This window comes from Balaenoptera acutorostrata, chromosome X (assembly GCF_949987535.1).
Source record: "Balaenoptera acutorostrata chromosome X, mBalAcu1.1, whole genome shotgun sequence".
NCBI classification, from domain to species: Eukaryota; Metazoa; Chordata; class Mammalia; order Artiodactyla; family Balaenopteridae; genus Balaenoptera; species Balaenoptera acutorostrata.
Window position 1 is genome coordinate 33,773,687 of NC_080085.1, and position 27,420 is coordinate 33,801,106.

The window sequence follows — 27,420 nt, forward strand, 5'->3', positions numbered from 1 at the left end:
GCTCAAGGTCTATCCATGTTGTCACAAATAGGATATCCTCCTTTCTCACGGCTGAATAATATTCCATTATGTATATATGCCATATCTTTATTTCCTTTCATCTGTTGATGGGCATCTGGGTTATTTTCGTATCTTGGCTATGGTTAATAATGCTGCAGTAAACACAGGAGTGCCTATATCTCTTCAAAATCCTGTTTTCATTTCCTTTGGGTATATACTTAGAAGGGGAATTACTGGATTGTATGATAGATCTATTTTTAATTTTTTGAGGAACCTCCATATTGTTTTCCATAGGGTTGGACCAATTTACATTCGGACAAGCAGTGTGCAAGGGTTCCTTTTTCTCCACCTCCTCACCAGCAACTGTTGTCTCTGTCTTCTTGAGGATCGGCATTCTAACAGGTGTGAGATATGTTTGTGGTTTTGATCTGCATTTCCCTGCTGAATAGTGATATTGGGCATCTTTTTGTGTGCCTGTTGGCCATCTTGATGTCCTCTTTGGAAAACTGTCTATTCCGATTTTCTGCCCATTTTTTAATTGGATTGTTTGTTTGCTATTAAGTTCTTTATATATTTTGGATGTTAACCCCGTATCAACTATATGATTTGCAATTATTTTCTCCCATTCAGTAGGTTGCCTTTTCAATGTGCTGATGATTTCGTTTGCTGTGAAAAAGTTTTTGAGTTTGATGATTTTTGCTTTTGTTGTTTGTCCTTTTGGCACCATGTTGAAAAAAAATCATTGCCAAGTCCAATATCAAGAAGCTTCTTCCCTACATCTTCTTCTAGGACTTTCATGTTATCAGGGCTTATATTTAGGTCTTTGATCCTTTTCAAGTTAATTTTTGCAAGTGGTGTAAGACAGGGGTCCAATTTCATGTTTCTGCTTGTGTTTCTCCAATTTTCCCAGCACCATTTTTTTAAGAGACTATACTTTCCCCATTGGGTCTTCTTGGCTCCCTTATTGAATATTAGTTGATCGTATATGCTGGAATTTATTTCTGGGCTCTCTATTCTGTTCCATTGGTCTATGTGTCCATTTTTGTGCCAATGCCGTACTGTTTTTATTAATATGGCTTTGTAGTATAGTTTGAAATCAGGACGTCTGATACCTCCAGCTTTGTTCTTTTTCCCAGGATTGCTTTGGCTATTTGGGGTCTTCATGGTTCCACACCAATTTTAGGGTTGTTTATTCTATTTCTGTGAAGAATGTCTTTGGTATTTTGATGAGGATTGTACTGAATCTGTAGATGCCTCAGGGTAGTGTGGAGATTTTAACAATGTTAATTCCTCGAATCCGTGAACACAGGATGTCTTTCCATTTGTTGGTGTCTTCATCAGTTTCTTTTAGCAAAGTCTTGTAGTTTTCATTATACAGAAATTTCCCTTCCTTGGTTAAATTTATTCCTAAGTATTTTATTGCTTTTGATGCTATTGTGAATGGGATAGTTTTATTTCTTTTTTAGATGCTGCTTCATTAGTGTAAAGGAATGCAATTGATTTCTGTATGTTGATTTTGTATCCTGCAACTGTACTGAAATCGTTGATTAGTTCCAACAGTTTAAACTGACTCCTTGGGATTTTCTATATATAAGATCATATCAACAGCAAATAGTGACACTTACCTCTTCCTTTCTGATTTGGATGAATTTTCTTTCTTTCTCTTGCTTAATTGCTCTAGCTAGGACTTCCACTACTATGTTGAATAGAAGTGTTCAGAGTTGACATCTTTGTCTTATTCCTGATCTTAGAGGAAAAGCTTTCAGTTTTTCTCCATTGAGTATAATTTTTTTTTGGCTATGAATATTTTTTAATTGAAACATCTCCAGAGCCATTCCTGCTCCACAGTCCACTATGAGCAAGCCAGGGAAACTACATTATCAGGACAGGATTTCTTTTTTCTTTACTAGCTTTCTTTTGGAGTGGCCTTTTTCCTTTCTTCTTCTTCTTCAGCAAAAACATCTTTTTTATGTTTTTACTGAACCACTTCAGATTCACTCTTCCACACAGTGGGTTTGTTATATGTGGCCTTTATTATGTTGAGGTATGTTCCTTCTATACCCAGTCTGTTAAAGGTTTTTTATCATGAAAGGATGTTATATTTTGTCACATGCTTTTGCTGCATCTATTGAAGTGATCATGTGATTTTTATCTTTCATTTTATTTATTCTTTTTATTTATTTATTATTTATTTCTTTATGGCCGTGTTGGGTCTCCACTGCTGTGCACGGGCTTTCTCTAGTTGCAGTGAGTGGGGGCTACTCTTCATTGTAGTGCGCAGGCTTCTCATTGCAATGGCTTCTCTTGCTGCGCAGCATGGGCTCTAGACACGTGGGCTTCAGTAGTTGTGGCACACGGGCTCTAGAGCACAGGCTCAGTAGTTGTGGCGCACAGGCTTAGTTGCTCTGCGCCACTTCCCTGGTGGCGCACAGGCTTAGTTGCTTCCTGGACCAGGGCTCGAACCCATGTCCCCTGCATTGGCAGGTGGATTCTTAACCACTGCGCCACCAGGGAATTCCCCTATCTTTCATTTTATTGATGTGATATATTACATTTTTTGATTTCCATATGTTGAACCATCCTTGAATCCTAGGGATAAATCCCACTTGATCATGGTATATCATCTTTTTAATGTGTTCTGGAATTCAGTTTGATATTTTGTTGAGAATTTTTGCATCTCTATTCATCAGGGATGTTGGTCTATGGTTTTCTTGTGGTATCCTTATCTAGTTTTGATGTCAAGGTAATGCTGCCTTTGTAGAATAACTTTGTTAGTGTTCATTTCTCCTCAGGATTTGAGTTTGAGGAGGAAAGGTGTTAATTCTTCTTTAAATGTTTGGTTGAATTCACTGGTAAGCTATCTTGTCCTGGAGTCTTCTGTTGGGGGAGTTTTCTGATTACTGAGTCAATCTCTTGTTATTGGTCTGCGCAGTTTTTCTGTTTCTTCCTGATTTAGTGTTGGTAGGTTGTGTATTTCTAAAAATGTATTTCTTCTAGTTTATGTAATTTATTGGCATATAATTGTTCACAGTAATCCCTTATGATTATATGTATTTCTGTGTTATCCTTTGCAATATCTCCTCTTTCATTTCTAATTGAGTCTACTCTCTTTTTTCATAGTTAAGTCTAGCTAAAGCTTTGTTAATTTTGTTTATCTTTTTATAGAACAGCTATTAGCTTTGTTGATCCTTTCTATTGTTTTTCTGGTCTCTATTTCATTTATTTCCACTCTGATATTTATTATTTCCTCCCTTCTGCTAACTTTGGGTTTAATTTGTTCTTCTTCTAGTTCCTTGAGGTGTAAAGTTAGGTTGAGATCTTTCTAATTTCTTAATATAGTCAGCTCTCTGTATCCATGGGTTCTGTATCTGGGGATTTAACCAACCGTAAATCAAAAATATTTGAAAAATTCCAGAAAGTTCTAAAAAGCAAAACTTGAATTTTCTACATGCCAGCAACTATTTATATTGCATTTATAACTATTTACATACCATTTACATCATATTAGGTATCATAGGTAATCTAGATATGACAGAGCATATGGGAGGATATGCAGAGGTTATATGCAAATAGTATGACAGTTTGTGTAACGGACTTGAGCATCCATGGATTTTGGTATCCAAGTGGGGTCCTGGATCCAATCCCCTGCAGATACCAAGGGATTGAGTGCATTATGCATTTGTTGCTATAAAATTTCCTCTCAGAAATGCTTTTGCTGCATCCCACAGGATTTGATACATTGTATTTCCATTTTCATTTGTTTCGAGATAATTTTTATTTCTCTTTTGATTTCTTTGACCCATTGGTTGTTTACAAGGGTGTTGTTTAGTTTCTACATATCTGTAGAGCTCTTCACTTTCCTCTTGTTGATTTCTAGTTTCATACCATTGTGGTTAGGAAAGATATTTAGTATGACTTCAGTCTTCTTAAATTTGCTAAGATTTGTGTCCTGTCATATATGTATTCTGGAGAATGTTCCATGTGCACTTGAGAAGAATCAGTACTCTGCTCTTTTTGGATGGACTGTTCTGTATATGTCTCTTCAGTCCATTTGTTCTATAAAGTATGGTTCATTTCCAATGTTTTCTTATTGATTTTCTGTCTGGAAGATCTATTCTTTACTGATTGCAGGGTATTGAAGCCCTCCACTATTGCTTTACTCTTATTTATCCCTTAAGACATAATAGTATTTGCTTAATATATTTCAGAACTTAGGTGTTGGGAGTATATATATTTACAATTGTTTTATCTTCTTGATGTATTGACCTCATTGTCATTATATAATGACCTTATTTGTCCCTTATTACCATTTTGTTTTGCTTGAAGTCTATTTTGTCTGATATAAGTATGGCTAAGCCTGCTTTCCTTTGGGTTCCACTTGCTTGGAGTATCATTTTCCATCCCTTCACTTTGGGCCTATGTGTGTTTTGAGAGCTAAAAAGAGTCTCCTGTAGGCAGCATATAGTTAGGTCTTATTTTTTAAAAATTTATCCAGCCTCTCTGTGCCTTTTGATGGGTGAGTTCAATCCATTTACATTTAAGGTGATTATTGATATGTAAGGATTTACTACTGCCAATTTTATCTTTTGACTTCTGGTTATTTTGTCTCTCCATTGTTTCTCCTGATAGCCTAATGGAGGGTTTCCTCTGGCTGCCTTTAAAATTCTTATCATTGACTTTTGACAGTTTTATTATATAATATGTCTTGGAGAAGGTGTTTTTGCATTGAGACGATAAGGTGTAAATTAGGTTCGAGGAGTTTTAAATCCAGTTCCTTCCCCAGATTTGGGTAGTTCTCAGCTATTATTACTTTAAATAAGATCTCTGCCCCCTTCTCCCTCTCTTCTCCTTCTGGTATACCCATTAATCTTTTTTTTTTTTTTGGAAATGTTAATTAATTAATTTATTTATTTATTTAACATCTTTATTGGAGTATACTTGCTTTACAATGGTGTTAGTTTCTGCTTTATAACAAAGTGAATCAGTTATACATATGTTCCTATATCTCTTCCCTCTTGCATCTCCCTCCCTCCCACCCTCCCTATCCCACCCCTCTAGGTGGTCACAAAGCACAGAGCTGATCTCCCTGTGGTATGCGATTGCTTCCCACTAGCTATTTTACGTTTGGTAGTGTATATATGTCCATGCCACTCTCTCATTCTGTCTCCTCTTATACTTGAATCATTTCTAAATTTCCTATCCTCAAGCTCACTTATTCTCTCTTCCATCTGATCTGCTGTTTCCAATGCTTTCTAATGCATTCTTTTTCTCATTTATTGAGTTCTTCAGCTCCAGAATTTTTGTTTGAAATTCTTAAAAAAATAACCAATCTCTGTGGTGAAATACTACTTCTGTTCATTAATTTTATTCCTGAGTTCACTGAATTGCCTTTCTGAGTTTTCTTGTAGCTCATTGAATTTGTTCATAACAGCTATTTTGAATTCTTTATCTGTTCAATTCCAATATTCTGTATCTTTGGGTTCAGTTCCTGGAGAATTGTCATTTTCGTTTTGTGATACCATGTTACTATGATTTTTTTTTTCATAGTTTTTGATAAAATGTGCCTCTACTGCTGTGTTTGAACTAGGGAGCACCTGTCTTATTTAGGTAAGGTTTTGTTTACTTCAATTCAGGAGGTTGGTAGTTAAGAGCCTTCCTTTTGTTTTCCAGAAGGTGGCACTAGAGCAAACGTTTTGGTTTCTCTTATGGGTGCTGACTCCCTGCTAAGGTTGGGAATGTACATATGGGGGAAAAAAACGGGGGGGGGGAGTTTTTTTTTAAAGGTGGCAGCAGAGTGTGAGGGGATGTGTGCTTAAAATTTGGGGCTTTGGGTGTGCCCATGGCCTGGTAGGGGGTTCTTCGAGTGGGGGTTGGATCCCAGAGGTCCATGGGCAGACCTCTTGCTGGCATCTCGGGGCAGACAGCAGGAGATATATTCCTTCAGTTCCCTTTCCCTCACCACAGTCATTGATATCTCTCTTCAGATATGCAGGGTGTTACTGAAGAGCAATGGAACCCTCCAGCTGCAGCCCACAGGGACTGACAGCCTTTCACTCACCCCCTTTTACTTTTCACCTCGTTTGCGAGAGAGGTCACCGCTGGTGCTGCCACTACTGCTTCTGCAATTCCCTTAGCTCTGTAGCCTCTTCTGAGGTCCTATCCACCCACTTTTGTATGCACAGATAGATGGAGTTCTCGGGTGTCCTGGTGTGCTGTGCAGAGGCGCTTTTGTTCGTTTATGGATGTCCAATTACATGTTAGAGGGGAGGAAAAAAAGGAAAGGCTCATGTTAACCATGATGCTGACGCGACTCTGGATATGTATTTTTTTAAATACCACAGTATACTTATTCTTCAAATAGTCTGTATCTCATTAGGTAAAGTGTCTGTAATATTCTAAGTTCATCAGGAAGACTTGTTTGAAGAAATCAGGGCAGTTCCTTAATCATAAGCTCATCCTCAAGGCTTGGAGCTTTCAGGTTATGAGCCAAAGGGCACAGGCTCGCTTTTCACAGACAGGAGCGCTTTAATGTGGGCTGATATGTTTACTTAATTGTGTGACAAATGATCTTTTGAAACTTTCATGGCTTCCAAACTAGTCATTGGTTAACATTCCTCTCCCAACCATGTCAGTGACCTTTTATCTGATACATCTGAGGGAGACAGAGGTCAAAGCACCTACTAGTGTGCTTTGTGGGGAAAAAGCATATTTGTAAATGAAATATAACCCTATTCACAGGATAGCATTCATTGCCTAATGTTCAGAAGTGTCAAATCTGCTTCTAGTTTTAAACCTTCCTGTTGGAATTTGGACTTTCCATCAGATTGTTATTTGTTCAGGAATAGATTGAAATTTCCCCTCAATGTTTGCCTGGGAAAGCTGAAAGAGTCCAACTCCTGGTTATAAAACTATGATTTTTTCAGGCCCAACCTGAGGCAGTTACAAAGGCTTCGCCTGGAAGGTCTCATAAGGGAAAGCTGCTCTCCCACCACAGACTGGTATACAGTCAGTGAATCACAGTCACTGGCTGGAACTGTAGCCAAGGACTGTTCATGTCCTTTCACATACCTGCATTCCTAGCCTACGTGATTTTTATTCTTAGGTCTCTGAGGCCTTGGGCAGAGGTCTTCATGCTCCTGTGCTGGGACCTTATAGGAGGAAGAGGGGAATCTGAAGACACCTTCCCCCACTGATTCAGTATCCAGTACTTTTCCACTCGTAGACCCTCGCCCTTCCATGACCCCAGGGTGCATCAAACTGCCACAGGTGGGTCTCCCTCAACAGTGTAACAACCATGTCTTTGGTGATCCACATGACCTTCAACTGGTGCACTGGTCCATTGGAGAAAATAGAAGATGGAGAAATATACAATGGAACTTCCAGTTTTAGCTTCTTGGTTATACCATCACAGTAAGTGATTAAATTCTTACCTCTTTCATTTTCGGCTTGTTGCCTTAATTGGCTCCTCTGACCCTTCCATGTTCAGCTCTCCCAGCTCAACTGAGCTCCTCCTGACAAGACTCATTTTTCCATTCCTAAAACAAACACCAAGAATCGCAGTCCTAAAACCCGTGACCACAGTGAGCAAGTATGGCTAGTGCTTGAAAAAGAAAATGAGTTTTAGTAAATTTGCTCCCAAATATTTTATTAATAAAAGTTTTATATAAAAAACAAGATAGATAAATGTGTCACACTGTATAAAAGGCATTGAAAGCATGTGTATGGTTGTAGGTTCTATTTTCTCTACCAAATTAACCAGCCATGATGGAGTTAAGAGAGTCAATATCATTCCTATTTTTTGGAATACTTCAAAGTATAAAAAGCACTGTTAATATTTTAAGTGCAAAGAAAGCTTGCTTATAATAAAATAGACTTTAAAAATTACAAATAAAAATCTGTACATCAAGGATATTCTTCAGGCCTTCCTGTGTGCATAGCACGGATAGAGAAGGAGAACTGCCGAGAGAGGACCCATCACATCAGGTGTTACAGGTCTGGCCCATTTCAGCTTGCAGGACCATCTCCTCTTTTCTCAAGGGGAAGGTGTCAATCAAGTTGAAGAGGGCCACAGGCGTCGCCAGGGAGACATAGCGCTCCTTGTCCATGCCGTGCTTATCCACTAGCACCATACTGAAGGAATAGAGTGGGATTCTCAGCAACAGCCTAGGGCAAAGAAAAGAGAAGACTAGGTCAAAACTGACTCCCCGCGGGCTCTGGTGGACCAACTAGAGTCCTATAATGACACTGTGTGCAGAGAAAGGCTTAATACCACAAAGGATTGAATTACCTTTTAGACCCTTGCTACTCAAAGTGTGGTACGTGGACCAGGCGCATCACATGGGAACTTGTTAGCAGTGGAGAACCCCACGCTCCCCCGCAAACCTACTGGATTAGAATCTGTATGATGAGTAAGAAAGGTCCACCAAAGACTGGTATGCACGTGACAGGTTGAGTAGCATGGCTTTAGATTCTAGTGGCCAGGAAGACTTTAGACCTGCAGTGGTGCTATGTACCAATAGGTGCTCCAAGGCATGTACAACAATGCTAACAGGATTTTTTTGTATTAAACTGGAGTCAACCCCCATTGGCAGACTAGGTTTGCACAACCACATACCCACTAGAGTCACTGGTTATCAACATTTGGCTCTGTCTGGACACAAGTTTTGGTGTTCACAGTGGCAGGGGGGTGTGCTACTGGCCTCGAGTGGTTGAAGGCCAGGGCTGCTGCCTAACAAACAAACATCCTACAATGCACAGCCCAGCTCTCTCCCCACCAAAGAATGATCAGGCCCCAAATGTCAATAGTGCCAAGGTTGAGAAACCCTGGCCTAGGTGAAGCTGATTGAAATGACGTTCCCAACACTGTAGTTCTGGCCCATCCAGCTCACAACTGCATAGAGGGAATCGAACTGGCTCTTCACCCAGGGTTTAAGGACTTGGTTAATTATAATTTTTTTATACCTCAAGTAATTTCAAAAAGCATTTCAAGTGGTTTCAATGGCCTGGTTTTTTTTTTTCTATTTTACCCCATTAGAATTTAAACTGTAAAGAAGAATGTATATCAGTACCATGTTTAGATTAAAAAAGCCAGAGAAAGCAAACAAACAGATAAGCTGAGCCCAAGGGAAAAAACAAAAAAGAGCACACTCAGCTAAAGTGAACAACAAAATCTGGAGAAGACACTTTCTTATGCCTTTTTTAAGAGGGAGTTTCAGGGAAGATGGGAATACTTTCTATCTTATCCCAGTGGGAAACTAAATTGCTAAGCCACTTCTAGTGAGTAGAAATAAAAGCATTACAGTGTCTGCACTGGTTTCTTGTGGTAAGAAGAGGGGACCTCAAGAAGTGCATTAATGAGTTTGTGAACATGTAAACGTAAAGCATGAAGGCGAGGTGAGAATGGAGAACTAATCTTCTCTGCCTCTTTCAGAAGAGGAATATTTATTTAGAGTTTGGAGGGAGGGGGGAAGTCCTAGGACAGGGGTGACCCAGGAAAACAGAGAAATAGGAAAGTCTGGAGGGAAAAAAAGGCTACGCAACATTGTGGTGGCTGGAACCTGTGGGAAAGGAACTGGAGCGTGGGGTGGTGGAAAGGAACTGGAGCGTGGGGTGGTGGAAAGGAACTGGAGCGTGGGGTGGTCCAGTACTTAAGTCAGGATAGAAATCCCCCCATGGTGCCATCATCTACCACGCGCTCCTCCTGTGAGCCTTGTACCTTGACTAACAAAATATTATGAGGGAAAACCCATGAGAGGAGATGAGTGGTCAGAGCAGCGGGCCACCAACAGGTAACAGAAATGCATCCGCCACGGCTAAGCGACCACAGAAATTCGGGGGATGGATACACACCCTACAGGATGAGGTGGTACCAGCAATAGTTCAGAGTTACACAAATGTCAGACGGAAATGAACTCCTGGAGAATCTTCTAGAGAACCAGACAAAAAAATACAACCCCCCCCCTCCTGCCATGGACACACCAAATCTACAACTACATATGGAACAATTTTCTCTGCCAGAAAGCGAAAAACTAGGATCATGACTCTTGCATATCAGGCAAGTGAGAAGGGAATCACACCAAAGTGGGTAGAAGAGGCTGAGACACAATCTTGTCCAAAATCCTAGCAATACATCCAGCCCCAGTCACTGCCCCCACCCATGTGGAGGGAACTGGAAACCTGGAGCTTCTCCCTGAGGAGCAAAGGGTTCCAATCCCACATCAGGCACTCCAGCTTTTAAGACCCGCACCTGAGAGACAAACCCCAAAATATCTCACTTTGAAAACCAATGGGGCTGACACCCACAAGATCTGCTGGGCTGTTGCAAACTCAGAAACACCCCAAGACAGTGCAGAAGCATCCGTTTGAAAAGTACCCACACTTTATGTGAATAGGCTCATTTAATAACCTTAAAGCATCAGAGTGAGGGGCAGGGGTGAGCCAGTGGAAGCAATTTTCAAACTCTCCCTCCACCTTGCTAAAGCCAGCAGAAACCATCTCTTATCTCTTCTTTTCCAGCAGGTTGCCATCTTTACGTTCCATCTAGCAGAGACATCTTGCATTCCTTCTGCCTTGCTAAAGCCAGCAGCACCTTATATCTCTCTCTCTCTCTCTCTTGCCTGGCTCCGGTGGCCAACAGGCCTTATGCTTGCAGACCCTCAGGACTGTATCTACTTGCTAAGCTGCTGCCTGAGGGTCTGCCTTCCAATCAGCCTGAATCTAGGTGCTGACTGATCCTCTCCATTGGAGCACTAACAGGTCTTGGCTCACCCTGAAACTCTGGGAGCTATTAAACATAAAATAAGCTATATAGACAATCACAAAGGTCTGAGAGACAAGAGTTAGGGCAGGGTTGAATAATAAGTTTCATCTCCTACCTGAGGCCACTCCTTCAAGACTAGAAGCAGCTGTTGCATATTCTAATGCATAGAAACCAACAGAAAGCCAAGTAAAATGAAAAAACAGACGAATATGTTCTTCTATATATAAAATAGATAAACATATAACCAACAAGGACCTAGTGTATAGCACAGGGAACTCTACTGAATATTCTGATAACCTCTATGAGAAAAGAATCTAAAACAGAATGTATATATACACACACATACACACATATATATAAATATAAAACTGAATCACTTAGCTGTACACCTGGAAACTAACATAACATTGTAAATCAACTATACTCCAATAAAATTAAAATGTAAAAAGATAAGGTGATTGTCAAAAAAAACTTAAATAAAAACTCAGGCCAAAATTCAAGCCCCCCCCCCCAACCAAAATTAAGAAGGTCAAGATGGTGACAGCACACCACTAAACCAAACACAAGACCCTTTTCAGTGTGGGACCTGTGTGCTTGCACAGGTCACACACCCATGAAACCAGCCCTGGGTCTACAGGTCCACCAAATCTTTCCAAACAATGAAACCATGCTAAGCCAACCTCAAGTTCCAGGATATGACAGTCAAGGAATAGCTAATTACAATTCCTAATGCAATGAGATGTCTTTCTATTACCAATTCACTCTCAGCAAAATAAATGCATATCAAGTAAAATAGATAAAAAGGGACCTACTGTATAGCACAAGGAACTATATTGCATATCTTGTAGTGACCTATAATGGAAAAGGAAATGAAAGAACAGAAAAACCTCAGGAAAAAAACTTAACGAAACAAAGATAGGTAATTTACCTGATAAAGAGTTAAAATTAATGGTTATAAAGATGCTCACCAAACTCAGAAGAATGGGTGAACATGGTGAACTTCAAAGAGATAGAAAATATAAAAAAGTACCAAAGAGAAGTCACAGAGCTGAAGAATACAGTAAAGTGAAAAATATACTAGAGGGGTTCAAGGGCAGGTGAAGCAGTAGAAACTACTGGCAAACTCAAAGACAAGGCAGTGGAACTCACCCAGAGAGCTAAAAGAAAAAAGAATCTTTTTTTTTTCCATTAAGATAACTTAAGAGATTTCTGGGACACTATCGAGCACACTAACATTCACAGTATAGGGATCCTAGCAGGAGAATAGACAAAGAAGCAGAAAACTTATTTTAAGAAGTAACAGCTGAAACCTTTCCTAACCTGGGGAGAAAAACAGACATCCAGATGCAGGAAGCCAAGAGAGTTCCAAAAAAGAGGAACCTAAACAAACCCATACCAAGACACATTATAATCAAAATATAAAAAGCTTAAAGTCATGGAGAGAATCTAATGAGAAAAAACAGAATATTACATACAAGAGAATCGCATAAAAATATCAGATTTTTCAGCAGAAACGTAGCAGGCCAGAGGGAGTGAAACAATTTATTCTCCTGAAAGATAAAAGCTTATAACCAAGAATATATTATACTACCCAACAAAATCATTCAGACTTGGAGAGATGAAGAGTTTTCCAGACAAGCAAAAGCTAAGGGGAAGGCCACCAATAAACCAGCCTTACAAGAAATGTTAAAGGGACTTCTTTAAGCTGAAAAGGGCACTCATTAGTAATAAAAAATATCACAGTATAAATCTCACTGTTAAAAGATAGGTATACTATGACAAAGGAGGCAAGAATATACAATAGAGCAAAGACAGGCTCTTCAATAAATGGTGCTGGGAAAACTGTACTGCTACACGTAAGACAGGAAAATTAGGGGCTTCCCTGGTGGCGCAGTGGTTGAGAATCTGCCTGCCAATGCAGGGGACACAGGTTCGATCCCTGGTCTGGGAAGATCCCACATGCCGCGGAGCAACTAAGCCCGTGAGCCACAATTACTGAGCCTGCGCGTCTGGAGCCTGTGCTCCGCAACAAGAGAGGCCGAGACAGTGAGAGGCACGCGCACCGCAATGAAGAGTGGCCCCCGCTTGCCGCAACTGGAGAAAGCCCTCGCACAGAAACGGAGACCCAACACAGCCATAAATAAAATAAAAAACAAACAAAAAAAAACAGCAAAAAAAAAAAAAAAAAAGACAGGAAAATTAGAACATTCTCTAACACCATATACAAAAATAAACTCAAAATGGATTAAAGACTGAAAGGTAAGAACAAATCCTATAAAACTCCTAGAGGAGAACACTAGGGAGAATACTCCTAGGGAAAACACTGTGACATAAATCGCAGCAATATGTTTTTGGATTTGTCTCCTAGAGTAATGGAAATAAACATAACCAAATAGGACCTAATTAAACTTAAAACCTTTTGCATAGCAAAGAAAACCACAAACAAAATGAAAAGACAACTTATGGACTGGGAGAAAATATTTACAAACAATGCAACCGACGAAAGGTTAATATCCAAAACATACAAACACCTCATACAACACATTATCAAAAAAGACAACCCAATATCCCTACCCAATGGGCAGGATACCTAAAGAGACAATTCTCCAAAGAAGACATACAGATGGCCAACAGACACATGAAAAGATGATCAGTATCGCTAATTATTAGAGAAATGCAAATCAAATCTACAAAGGAGTTCTCACACCAGTCAGAACAGCCATCATCAAAAAGTCTACAAATTAGGGGGAAATTACAGACACATTCACTCTCTAATTGTGGCGATGGTTTTATGGGTGTATACATACGTCAAATCTTTTCACACTATGCTTTAAGTATGTACAGTTCATTGTATGTCAATTGTACCCTATAATCTATAAAACTCTTAGGCCATGATTTAGCAAATTTCTTAAAATATCAAATGTATTGAAGATGAACAGTATGAAGAAATGCAAATGATAATGGCCAGTATTCTCCAGTTATACTAAGTAAAATAAATATGAATATTATTTTCTCAAAAAAAAGTCTACAAATAATAAATGCTGGAGAGGGTATGGAGAAAAGGGAACCCTGCTACACTGTTGGTGGGAACGTAAATTGGTGCAGCCACTATGTAAAACAGTACAGAGGTTCCATAAAAAGCTAAAAATAGAGTTACCATATGATCTTACAATCCCAATCCTAGGCATATCTCTGGAGAAAACTTTAAGCTCACCTCATCTCACGAAAACACCAAAATCACAACTGCTGAACAACCATCAACAAAAAAACACTGGAACCTACCAAAAAAGATATTTTACGTTCAAAGACAATGAAGAAATGACAACTGAACAGTAACAGGGGTGGCTTTGCGACATAATCAAATCACATACCCGCCAGGTGGGTGAACCACAAACTGGAAAATAATTATATTGCAGAGTTTCTCTCAAAAAACGTGAGAGTCCTGAGCCCTACATCAGGCTCCCCAGCTTGAGGGTCTGACATCAGGAGGAAGAAGCCCCAGCGCATTTGGCTTTGAAGGCCAGTGGGGCTTGAGTGCAGTAGCTCCACAGGACTGGGGAAAAGAGAGACTCCACCCTTGGAGGGCACACACAAGGTTTCACGTACACTGTGACCCAGCAGAAAGCAGGAACTCCATATAAGCCTGGGCTGTACCTACCTACAAATCTTGGAGGGTCTCCTGGGGAGGCGGGGATCAGCTGTGGCTCACTGCGGGGGCGGGGGGGGACCAAGGATACTGGTGGCAGAGGCTCCAGAGAATACTGTCAGTGTGAGCTCTCCTAGAGGTCGCAATTTTGGCATCAGGACCTGGCCCCTCTCAACAGCCTTCAGGCTCCAGTGCTGGGACGCCTCAGGCCAAACCAACCAGCAGAGGGGGAATACAGTGCTACCCATCAGCAGAGAGGCTGCCTAAAGTCATCCTCAGCCAACAGCCACCAATAAACACACCCCTTGACATGGCTCTGCCCCCCAGAGGGACAAGACCCAGCTCCACCGCCCCCCCCACAGTGTGCAGGCACCAGTCCCTCACAGCAGGAAGCCTGCACAAGCCCCAGGACCAAACTCACCCACCAGAAGCAAAGGGAGCAGGCACCAGAAGCAAAAAGGAGCTACAATCCTGCAGCCAGTGGAAAGGAGACCAAAAACACAGAAAGTTATAAAAAATGAGATGGCAGAGAAATGTTCCAGACGAAGGAACATGATAAAAACCCACAAGAACAAGTAAATAACTGTAGATTGGCAACCTACCTGAAAAAATGATAGTAAAGATGATCCAAGATCTCAGAAAAAGAATGGAGGCACAGATCAAGAAGATACAAGAGATGTTTAACAAAGAGCTAGAAGATTTAAAGAACAAACAGATGAACAATACAACTGGAATGAAACATATACTAGAAGAAATCAATAGCAGAATAATTGAGGCAGAAGAACGAATAAGTGAGCTGGAAGACAGAATGGTGGAAATCACTGTCATGAAACAGAATAAAAAAATGAAAAGAAATGAGGACAGTCTAAGAGACTAAAGCAACTAGAGGAAGAAGAACAAACAAAACCCAAAATTGGTAGAAGGAAAGAAATCATAAAGATCACAGCAGAAATCAATGAAATAGAGATGAAGAAAACAAAAGAAAAGATAAAACTAAAAAGCTGACTCTTTGAAAACAAACAAAATTGATAAACCTTTAGCAAAACTCATGAAGGACAAAAGCAAGAGGACTGGAATCAATAAAATTCGAAATGAAAGGAGAAGTTACAATGGACACCACAGAAATACAAAGGATCATAAGAGACTACTACAAGCAACTATATGCCAATAAAATGGACAACCTAGAAGAAATGGACAATTTCTTAGAAAGGTACAACCTTCCAAGACTGAAACAGGAAGAAATAGAAAATATGAATAGAGCAATCACAAGTACTGAAATCGAAACAGTGATTTAAAAACTTCCAAACAAAAGTCCAGGACCAGATGGCTTCACAGGCGAATTCTGTCACCTATTCTTCTGAAACTATTCCAAAAATTGCAGAGGAAGGAACACACTCCCAAGCCCATTCTATGAGGCCACCATCACCCTGATACTAAAACTAGACAAAGATACCACAAAAAAAGAAAGTTACAAGCCAATATCACTGATGAACATGGACGGAAAAGTCATCAACAAAATACTAGCAAACTGAATCCAACAATATATTAAGATGATCATACACCATGATCAAGTGGGGTTTATCTCAGGGATGCAAGGATTCTTTCACATCTGCAAATCAGTGTGATACACCACATTGACAAATTCAAAAATAAAAACCATATGATCATCTCAATAGATGCAGAAAAAGCTTTTGACAAAATTCAACACCCATTTATGATAAAATCACTCCAGAAAGGGGGCATAGGGGAAACACACTTCAACATTATAAAAGGCCATATATGACAAACCTACAGTTAACATCATTCTCAACAGTGAAAAGCTGAGAACATTTCCTCTAAGATCAGGAACAAGACAAGGATGCGCACTGTCATCACTTTTATTCAACAGTTTTGGAAGTCCTAGCCACAGCAATCAGAGAAGAAATACAAGGAGTCCAAACTGGAAAAGAAGAAGTAAAACTGTCACTGTTTCCAGATAACATGATTCTATACATAGAAAATCCTAAAGATTCTACCAGAAAACTACTAGAGCTCATCAATGAATTCAGTAAAGTTGCAGGATACTGAATACACAGAAATCTCTTACATCCCTATACACTAACAACGAAAGATCAGAAAGAGAAATTAAGGAAACAATCCCATTTACCATCACATCAAGAAGAATAAAATACCTAGGAATAAACAGACCTGTACTCCGAAAACTTAAGACACTGATGAAAGAAACCAAAGATGACACAAATGGATGGAAGGATATCCCATGTTCTTGGATTAGAAGAATCGATATTGTCAAAATGACTATACTACCCAAGGCAATCTACAGATGCAATGCAATCCCTATCAAATTACCAGTGGCATTTTTCACAGAATTAAAACCAAAAAAAAAAAACTTAAAATTTGCATGGAGACATAAAAGACCTCAAACAGCCAAAGCAATCTTGAGAAAGAAAAACAGAGCTGGAGGAGTCAGGCTCCCTGACTTCAGACTACAATATAAAGCTACAGTCATCAAAACAGTATGGTACTGGCGCAAAAACAGAAATATAGATCAATGGAACAGGATAGAGAGCCCAGAGATAAACCCATGCACCTGTGGTCAGTTACTATATGACAAAGGAGGCAAGAATATACAATGGAGAAAAGACAGTCTCTTCAACAGTGGTGCTGGGAAAACTGGTCAGCCACATGCAAGAGAATGAAATTAGAACATTCTGTAACACCATACACAGAAATAAACTCAAAATGGATCAAAGACCTAAATGTAAGGCCAGATACTTTAAAACTCTTAGACTAACATATAGGTAGAACACTCACTCTTTGACATAAATCACAGCAGTATCTTTTATGATCCACCTCCTACAGTAATGAGAAAAAAAACAAAAACAAACAAATGGGACCTAATTAAACTTAAAAGTTTCTGCACAGCAAAGGAAACCATAAACAAAATGAAAAGACAACCCACAGAATGGGAGAAAATATTTGCAAAAGAAGTGACCAACAAGGGATTAACTTCCAAAATATACAAATATCTCATGAAGCTCTATATCAAAAAAACCCAAACAGCTCAATCAAAAAATGGGCAAAAGATCTAGATAGACATTTCTCCAAAGAAACATACAAATGACCAAAAAGTACCTGAAAAGATAATCACTATCACTAATTATCAGAGAAATGCAAATCAAAACTACATTGAGATGTCACCTCACACCGGTCAAAAAGGCCATCATCAAAAATCTACGAACAATAAATGCTGGAGAGGGTGTAGAGAAAAGGGAACCCTCTTGCACTGTTGTTGGGAATGTAAACTGGTACAGCCACTATGGAGAATAGTATGGAAGTTCCTTAAAAAACTAAAAATAGAACTACCATATGACCCAGCAATCCCACTCCTGGGCATATACCCAGAGGAAACCATAATTCAAAAAGATACATGAGGGCTTCCCTGGTGGCGTAGTGGTTGAGAATCTGCCTGCCAATGCAGGGGACATGGGTTCGAGCCCTGGTCTGGGAAGATCCCACATGCCGCGGAGCAACTAGGCCCGTGAGCCACAACTACTGAGCCTGCGCGTCTGGAGCCTGTGCTCCGCAACAAGAGAGGCCACGATAGTGAGAGGCCCATGCACCGCGATGAAGAGTGGCCCCCACTTGCCTCAACTAGAGAAAGCCCTCGCACAGAAAGGAAGACCCAACACAGCCATAAATAAATAAATAAATAAATAAAAATTAAAAAAAAAAAGATACATGCACCCCAATGTTCATTGCAGCACTATTTACGATAGCCAAGACATGGAAGCAACCTAAGTGTCCATGAACAGAGGAATGGATAAAGAAGATGTGGTACATATATACAAAGGAATATTACTCAGCCATGAAAACGAATGAAATAATGCCATTTGCAGCAAAATGGATGGACCTAGAGATTATTATACTAAGTGAAGTAAGCCAGAGAAAGACAAATATCATGATATCACTCATATGTAGAATCTAATTTTTTAAAAATGATACAAATGAACTTATTTACAAGAGAAACAGACTTACAGATATTGAAAACAAACTTATTGTTACCAAAGGTGAAGTGTGGGGGGGAGGGATAAATCAGGAGCTTGGGATCAATATATACACACTCTTATATATAAGATATATAATCAACAAGGACCTACTGTATAACACAGGGAACTCTACTCAATATTCTGTGATAACCTTTATGAGAAAAGAATCTTAAAAAGAATGAATATATGTATAAGTGAATCAGTTTACTGTACACCTGAAACTAACATGACATTGTAAATCAACTATATTCCAATAAAATAAAAAAGAAGAAAACATGCATGCACCCCACTGTTCAAAGCAGCACTATTTTACAATAGCCAAGACATGGAAGCAACCTAAGTGTCCATTGACAGATAAATGGATAAAGAAGATGTGGTACATGTATACAATGGAATATTATTCAGCCATAAAAAAGAATGAAATAAAAAAAAAAAAAGAATGAAATAATGCCATTTGCAGCAATATGGATGGACTTAGAAATTATCATATTAAGTGAAGAAATACAAAGGAGGACAAATATCATGACATCACTTATAGAATCTAAAAAAATGATATAAATGAACTTATTTTTACAAAACAGAAATAGACTCACAGACATAGAAAACAAACATGGTTACCAAAGGGGATAGTAGGGGGTGGGGGGGAGGGGGAGAAATTAGGAGTTTTGGATCAACACATACACACTACTATATATAAAATAGATAGAAACAACAAGGACCTACTGTACAGCACAGGGTACCATATTCAATATCTTATAATAACCTATAATGGAAAAGAATCTGAAAAAGAATACATATATATATGTATAACTGTATGACTTTGTTGTACACCTCAAACTAACAAAATTGTCAATTAACTACTTCAATTTAGAAATGGTTAAAAAAAGATTTTTAATTTTAAAGGTAGATATATTAGTAAAAGTAGTGGATTTATAAAGGTTAAAAGACAAAAGTGCTAAAATAACTACAATAACTGCTTAAGGGATACACAGGATTAAAAGATATAAAATGTGACATCAAAAACAAAACGTGTGTGGAGCTTGAGGATACCTTCAAACTTAAGTTGTTATATTTATAATGGTCCATTTTAAGTTGATAAGTTAAATGTAAGCTTCATGGTGACCACAAACCAGAAACCTATAATAGATACACAAAAGATAATGAGAAAGGAATATAAGCATACCACTAAATTCATCAAATCACACAGGAAGAGAATAGAGAAGAACGTAACAGAGGAACTATAAAACAGCCAAAAAACAATTAACAAGATGGCAGTAAGTATCTACCTATCAATAATTTAAGTGGACTAAATCCTCTAATCAAAAGAAAGAGTAGCTGAATGGATAAAAAAAAAAGCAAAAAACACCTATCTATATGCTGCCTACAAGGGACTCACTTCAGATGTAAAGACACACACAAAGTGAAAGAATGGGCTTCCCTGGTGGCGCAGTGGTTGAGAATCTGCCTGCTAATGCAGGGGACACGGGTTCGAGCCCTGGTCTGGGAAGATCCCACATGCCGCGGAGCGGCTGGGCCCGTGAGCCACAATTGCTGAGCCTGCGCGTCTGGAGCCTGTGCCCCGCGACGGGAGGGGCCGCGATAGAGAAAGGCCCGCGCACCGCGATGAAGAGCGGTCCCCGCACCGCGATGAAGAGTGGCCCCCGCTTGCCGCAACTGGAGAAAGCCCTCGCACGAACCGAAGACCCAACACAGCCAAAAATAAATAAATAAATAAATAAATAAGAAAATCCTTTAAAAAAAAAAAAAAGTGAAAGAATGGAAAAATATATTCTATGCAAATGGAAACCAAAAGTAAGCTGGATCACTGTTCTTGTATCAGACAAAATAGACTTTAAAACAATCAACAAAAGGGTGTAATATAATATTTGTAAATATATATGCAACCCACATAGGAGCACTTAAATGTATAAAGCAAATATTAACAGACCTAAAAGGGAAATAGTAGGACAATGATAGTAGGGGACTTTAATATCCAGCTTACAACAATGGATAGATCATCCAAACAGAAAATCAGTAATGAAACAGCCTTTAACACATTATACCACATAGATTTAAAGAGATACATACAGAACATCCCATCCAAAGCAATAGAATATATAGTCTTCACGTGCACATGGAACATTCTCTGGGATAGCTCACATTAGGCTATAAAACAAGTCTTAATTTAAAATGATTGAAATCATATCAAGCATCTTTTAAGATAATAATGTATGAAGGGCTTCCCTGGTGGTGCAGTGGTTGAGAGTCTGCCTGCCAATGCAGGGGACACGGGTTCGAGCCCTGGTCTGGGAAGATCCCACGTGCCGCAGAGCAACTGGGCCTGTGAGCCACAACTACTGAGCCTGCGCATCTGGAGCCTGTGCTCTGCAACAAGAGAGGCCGCGATAGTGAGAGGCCTGCGCACCACGATGAAGAGTGGCCCCCACTTGCCGCAACTAGAGAAAGCCCTCGCACAGAAACGAAGACCCAACACAGCCATAAATAAATAAATAAAATTTAAAAAACAATAATGTATGAAACTAGAAATCAAATATAGGAAGAAAACTGGAAACATTCATAAATAATGTGGAGATTAAACAATGTGTTACTGGACAATCAGGGGGTCAAAGATAAGTCAAAAAAATACCTTCAGTCAAATGAACATGGAAATAAAACATAACAAAACTTATATGAGATGCAGCAAAAGCAGTTCTAAGAGAGAAGTTCAGGGCAATAAATACTTATCAAGAAACAAAAATCTCAAAACAACCTAACTTTACAACTGAAAGAACTAGAAAACAAAGCCCAAAGTTAGTAGAAGTTAGGAAATAATAAGGATCAGAGCAGAAATAAATGAAGGAGAGACTAAAAGGATAATAGAAAAGACCAATGAAGCAAGAGCTGGTTCTTTGAAAAGGTGAAATTGATAAACCTTTAGCTACACTCACCAAGACAGAGAGGGCTCAAATAAAAATCAGAAATGAAAGAAGAGACATTACAACTGATACCACAGCTATACAAAGGATAAGAGACTATTACAAACAATTATATGCCAACAAATTTGACAGCCTAGAAGCAGCAGATAAATTCCTAGAAAAATACAACCTTCCAAGACTGAATCATGAAGAAATAGAAAATCTGAACAAATTACTATTAAGGAGATTGAATCAGTAATCAAAAACCTCCCAGCAAACAAAAGTCTAGGACCAGATGGTTTCACTGGTGAATTCTACCAAACATTCAAAGAAGAATTAATTCTACCAAACATTCAAAGAAGAATTAATACTAATCCTTCTCAAACTCTTCCAAAAACTAGAAGAGGAGGTAACATTTCAAAATTCATTTTACAAAGCCACCATTAGCTGGTAACCAAAACCAGACAGGGACACAAGAAAATTACATGCCAATATCCCTGGTGAACACAGATGCAAAAACCTTCAACAAAATATTCGTAAACAGAATTCAACATACATTAAAAGGATCATACAAGTGAGATTTATTCCAGAGATCCAAAGATGGTTCAACATCTACAAGTCACCATGTTATACCATGTTAACAAAATGAATGATAAAAATCATATAATCTTAATAGCTGCAGAAGAAGCATTTGACAAAATTCAGCATCCATTTATGATAAAAACCTCTCAACCAAGTGGGTATAGAGGGAACATACCTTGACATAATAAAGGCCATATATAAACAAGCCCACAGCTAACTTCATACTAAGTGGTGAAAAGCTGAAAGCTTTTCCTCTAAGATCAGGAACAAGCCAAGGATGCCCACTCTTGCCACTTGTATTCAATATGGTATTGTTAGTCCTAGCCAGACTCAGTAGGCAAGAAAAAGGGGGGAAAAAGGCATCCAAATTGGAAAATAAAGTAAAACTGTCATTATTTGCAGATGTCATGATATTATACATAGAAAACCCTAAAGAATCCATCAGAAAGCTGTTAGATTAATAAACCAATTCAGTAAAGTTGCAGGGTACAAAATAAATATACAAAAATCTCGTGCATTTCTATACACTAATAAGACAGTAACAAAAAGAGAAATAAAGAAAAATCACTTTTATAATTGTATGAAAATGAATAAATACCTAGGAATAAACTTAGCCAAGGAGTTGAAAGACATGTACACTGAAAACAATAGGACATTCCATTTCAAACCTGTGAAGCCTTTGGTAAAACCACAAGGCCAGTGGTTCACTCACTGTGATCCCCAGACCAGCAGCATCAGCAACACCTGGAAACTTGCTAGAAATGCAAGTTCTCAGGCCCTGCCATAGACCAACTGAGTCAGAAACTCTGGGGGTGGGGCCCAGCACTCTGTTTTAACAGCCCTCCCGGAGATTCTGAGGCAGGCTAAAGCTTGAGAACCACTGCATAATTCATTTATACAACTTATTTGTTTAAATCATCCTCAGCCTACAGAGGTCTACAGTAGCCCCAACATATAAAACCTGAATGATAGCAGTTTTCTTAAATCAGATTTTTCTATTCTTCAAATTTAAACAATTTAAAAATCAGATTGGGCTTCCCTGGTGGCGCAGTGGTTGAGAATCTGCCTGCCAATGCAGGGGACACGGGTTCGAGCTCTGGTCTGGGAAGATCCCACATGCCGCGGAGCAACTGGGCCCGTGAACCACAACTACTGAGCCTGCGCGTCTGGAGCCTCTGCTCCGCAACAAGAGAGGCCGCAATAGTGAGAGGCCCGCGCATCGTGATGAAGAGTGGCCCCACTCGCCGCAACTGGAGAAAGCCCTCACATAGAAACGAAGACCCAACACAGCCAAAAATAAAAATAATAAATAAATAATACATAAAAAATTAAAAAAAAATCACATTAAGATTCTCTCTATATATCTGCAATTCAGAAAAAAAAACCTTTAGTCAATTCTGCAACAGGTTTTTAAAAAAATCATTGACATAGCATATGAGCAGTTAGTTCTAAATAAGCAATAGCTTCACGAAACCTACTTTGAGAATTTTCAATAAAATTTTTCAGACGTCAACAATCCTCTTAAGTTTTCTTATCTTCAAATTGAAGTGTTGGTAATTATAGATATGCTCTTAAAGGCTACTATCACCCCCGGAAATAGTAAAGCTGTTTCCATTTAGAGTCATTTACTTACTTAGCACCAACATGGTACCAGGCACTGTGCTAGGTACTAGGCAGCAAATCTTGAAAACATCTGGTACTGACCTCAAAAGTGTTACCCCTAGGGACGTACTAGATGCAAATGCAGGTGGATAAAAAATGAATCAATAAAAGCTTATGAGTATTCCCAGGCTTCTCCTTCCTTCAGCCAACTAAAGAGAATTCAGGCCTATTTTTCTTTTTCCATCCCTCGCCTTCTGAGTTTTTGACCCTGGTGTAGATGGGGCAGACTCTCTTCGCGTGGAGAGAGGTATAAATCAAACATGTGGAGGGTCAGAAGGCAGATGGAAAATAAGGAAGTTAGAAAAAAGAAGCTATTGTGTCAATCCGTAACATCACTTGCTAAGGACATATTTCTATCATAATCTCTCAAGGAATTTCTGTGAACCTCTTTGAAAATCTGTGATAGGGTTCACCACATTCTATTTCATTTTCTTCTTCCTGGGTATATAGAAAGACTACATTTCCCAGTCTCCCTTGAAGGCTGATCGCAATCATGTGATGAGTTCTGGCCAAGGGACTGAGAGACAGCAATTTTATGCTTCCAATATGAAGCCAAAAAAAAAGTGGCATGGTTTGTTTTTACTCTTTTCCCCCTTTGCAGAAACCTGAAAGTAATGTGTTCTGGGATGTTGATTCTACAAGATGGTGGGGGCACCAAGAGCTTGGGACCATGAGATTATATAGAACAGAGATCTGCCCCCTCCCTTGCAGAGTGTGAGAGAAAAAGGGGAGAAAGGAAGATTTTGAGGAGCTCTGCTTTACGCGAATTGTCCTTTTCACAGTGGTTAAAAGATACAAGTAAAAATTTGGGTTGCTCTGAAATTACCTTTTGGCTGTTGAATTCTGCTTTTTTAATGCACCATTACTCAGAGTCTGAACACCATGATTCTGGCTTTTTAAGTGTTACCAATAGTTGTTAAAATGGGACTATGGACAAGTGCCCTGGAAGCATGGAGGAAAAAGAGGCCAAGCCTGGAAAGGCTAAATTGGAGGCCTGCCCTCTTAAGAAGACCAAGAATTGCTTAAATCCTTTTTGCATTCTGTCCCCTTCCCATCCCACTCCCACCAAGGGGGAAAAAAAAAACAAAGACAAAGCAAAAACACCTGGAGGGGGAAGGAACCCTGGTAATTACCCACTGCATCATGTATTTGGACAAGCAGCCACATGCCAATTAATATTGTTATAATACTCCCAGAATAAAAGTAATTAAAGGTTGAAGGTTGCCTGGAATCAAGAATGAATAGAGAGAAATCAGGGAACCTGATCAGAAAAAAAGCACTTTTTATAGGTATATAACACTTAAGAACAGAACTTCCCCCTACCTGAGCTGCAGAGCTAGGGCTGGAGGCATAATCTTTGCTCCTATCCTGCCGATGAGGGTCGGGAACACACCTACCAGCTCCACTATGGTGATGTGTCGAAGATCCAGGCCACATTGTGCTTGCTGGAAAAAAACAAAAACAAACAAACAAAAAACCCCAAGCAGGGAGGTGTGAGCATGGTTAAAGAAAATTCCATGTCAAACTACAGACCCACAGGCGCAGTACTGTTCTGTTTGGGGAAGTTTATTTGCCCACTCCAAACTGTCCTGAAGATAGCTGAGAAATTCGAGTTCAACTAGTGGCTATAAAACCTAAATACCTTCCCACAGGAATCATTCAGAAATGGCTTGGCAATGAGATTTTGAAAACCTAAGCAAAATGGCAGTGTATGTATTTCCAGATGGGCTGAGACTTTGCATGAGCCAAATTTCCTAAAAAGTGTCCAAGACCACCCCCAGAGGATTCTAATTTGTCTTTGCAAGGACAAAAGAATATTTCCAGTGTCCCACAATCTGCCCTTGTTTTCACCCCTCACACCCACCTTCCCGAATCCCCCCCAACATGAGCATGGTGAAGAAATAAGGATAAGCGATTCCAACCCTCATCTGATGCCCTGGTTTTTTACATCTGGTGACCTGGCCCTGGCAGTTGCCACCCAGGGACAGCCCTCGATGGCCTGGCTCTGGTGACCAGAGGGGCTGGAATTCCTGGGTCCCATGCAACTCTAACAGTTCTTGGTGGGCTACCACCCCTGGGGCATTGCATAGACAGCAGACTGAAACACACCCCCAGTTTCTGTGGAAGAGGCCTCATTTTTTGTCCTGGATCATCAACCTTAAGGGCAGGCTTCAGGCTTGGCATACATCTAGAGGCCTACAGAGAGGCCCTCGGGGAACGTAGGCCAGGGATGCCATCTTTGTGTTCTCCCTCTGGAGATTTCCTCTGCTACACCCAGGCAGGGGAGGTGATACATGGCCCCACCCACTACAGATTGAGGCTCCTGGCCCTTCCAGACCAGAAAGCCTGTTTGGGAAAATTTGAGAGCTGCCTGAAGTGGGCCCTCCCAGTGCCACCCAGGCATGAGCCCAAGTTATAGCCCTAGGCACTGTGGAGTGTGGCCCCCATCTGATAGGAAGGGTTTGTGAGAACACCTGGAAGCTGTGTAACCCAGCAACTCTTAAGCTGAGAGGAGAGTGGGCAGAGCTGATGGCTGCCAGGGCAAACAAACTGGCCCTGTTCAGCCAGGGAACTTGCGGCATGAGTTGGCTTGAGTCAAGGCCACCAACAAAGAGCATTAGTGGCATTTGATACGTTTTTCCTGCTGTGCCCAGGAAGGGAAACTGATTCACAACCTCACTTATTACTGAATACTACCTTCAGACCTCCTGACCAAGGAACCTAACCCTAACACACAGGAAGCTGCATCGCCCATCTAACAGCCCTACTTACGTTGGCGCTTGAATAGAGTACAGCCCATGGCTTTCTCTGTCTGCAAAGGAAAACTGGTGGCCTCACCTAACCAAAATATTCAGTGTACACTCTTGCCTGATTTGAGTCCCCAGACAATGAGCCACGCAGGCCCTGGGTCCCGTCCTGCTGCTTTGCCAGGGCAGGGAAGCTAATTCATAGCCCCACCTACTGCTGGGTATAGTAGTACCCAGTCCAAAGCATTTAGTAAGCCTAACCAGAATCCAGACAGTCATGAAGCCCATCCTACAGCTGCATTTGGGCAAGGAACCAAGATAGTAGTCCTATCCAGCTGTTCTCAGCCAGTGGCATGCCCCCACCCCTAACCTCAGAGCTCAAACAGATGCCTTGCCCAAACAGACCCTAATAACAGGCCCCACCTGCCCAAGGATGTTACCAGCAGACACGTCCAGAAACCTAAACAGAGCTGATTGGTGAAGAATTGTCTCTGCCAAAGTAAACCTGAAAAGTCTGGAAAAAGAGATCACTTATTCAAATGAACAGACACCGGTATAAAGAATCAAGGATCATGAAAAAGCAAGTATGTACGATATCACCAAAGGTAAGTAATAAAGGGCCAATAACTAAACCTAAGGAAACGGAGAGCTATGAACTTTCAAAGAATTCAGAATAATCATCTTAAAGAGGTTTTGTGAGCTACAAGAACAGACAACTAAATGAAATTAGAGAAGTAAACAAAATGAGTTCAACAAAGAAATATAAACCATGAAAAAAATCACAGAGCTGAAGAATAGAATAACTGAACCAAAGAATTCAATAGAGAGCTTTGGGGACTTCCCTGGTGGCGCAGTGGTTGAGAATCTGCCTGTCAATGCAGGGGACACGGGTTCGAGCCCTGGTCCAGGAAGATCCCACATGCCGCGGAGCAACTAAGCCCGTGAGCCACAACTACTGAGCCTGCGCTCTAGAGCCCACGAGCCACAACTACTGAAGCCCGTGTGCCACAACTACTGAAGCCCATGCACCTACAGCCCGTGCTCCCCAACAAAGAGAAGCCAC

General features: G+C 40.1%; 2 protein-coding genes across 3 annotated transcripts in view; one reads left to right on the forward strand and one right to left on the reverse strand.

Moving 5' to 3' along the window:
- Positions 1-7,335, forward strand: part of SYTL5 (synaptotagmin like 5) — a 247,856-nt gene extending 240,521 nt beyond the window's left edge. The window contains exon 20 of the mRNA XM_057537778.1: positions 7,103-7,335. The gene's annotated coding sequence lies outside the window, so the exon portion shown is untranslated. The remainder of the gene's footprint in view (positions 1-7,102) is intronic.
- A 283-nt stretch (positions 7,336-7,618) lies between these two features.
- SRPX (sushi repeat containing protein X-linked) overlaps positions 7,619-27,420 on the reverse strand; it is a 115,917-nt gene continuing 96,115 nt past the window's right edge. For both annotated transcript variants that reach the window (XM_057537787.1, XM_057537786.1), the window contains 2 exons: positions 24,934-25,055; positions 7,619-8,163 (listed from right to left, as the gene is read on the reverse strand). In XM_057537787.1, the coding sequence (XP_057393770.1) occupies positions 7,980-8,163; positions 24,934-25,055 (306 nt within the window). In that variant the 3' untranslated portion in view covers positions 7,619-7,979. The remainder of the gene's footprint in view (positions 8,164-24,933; positions 25,056-27,420) is intronic.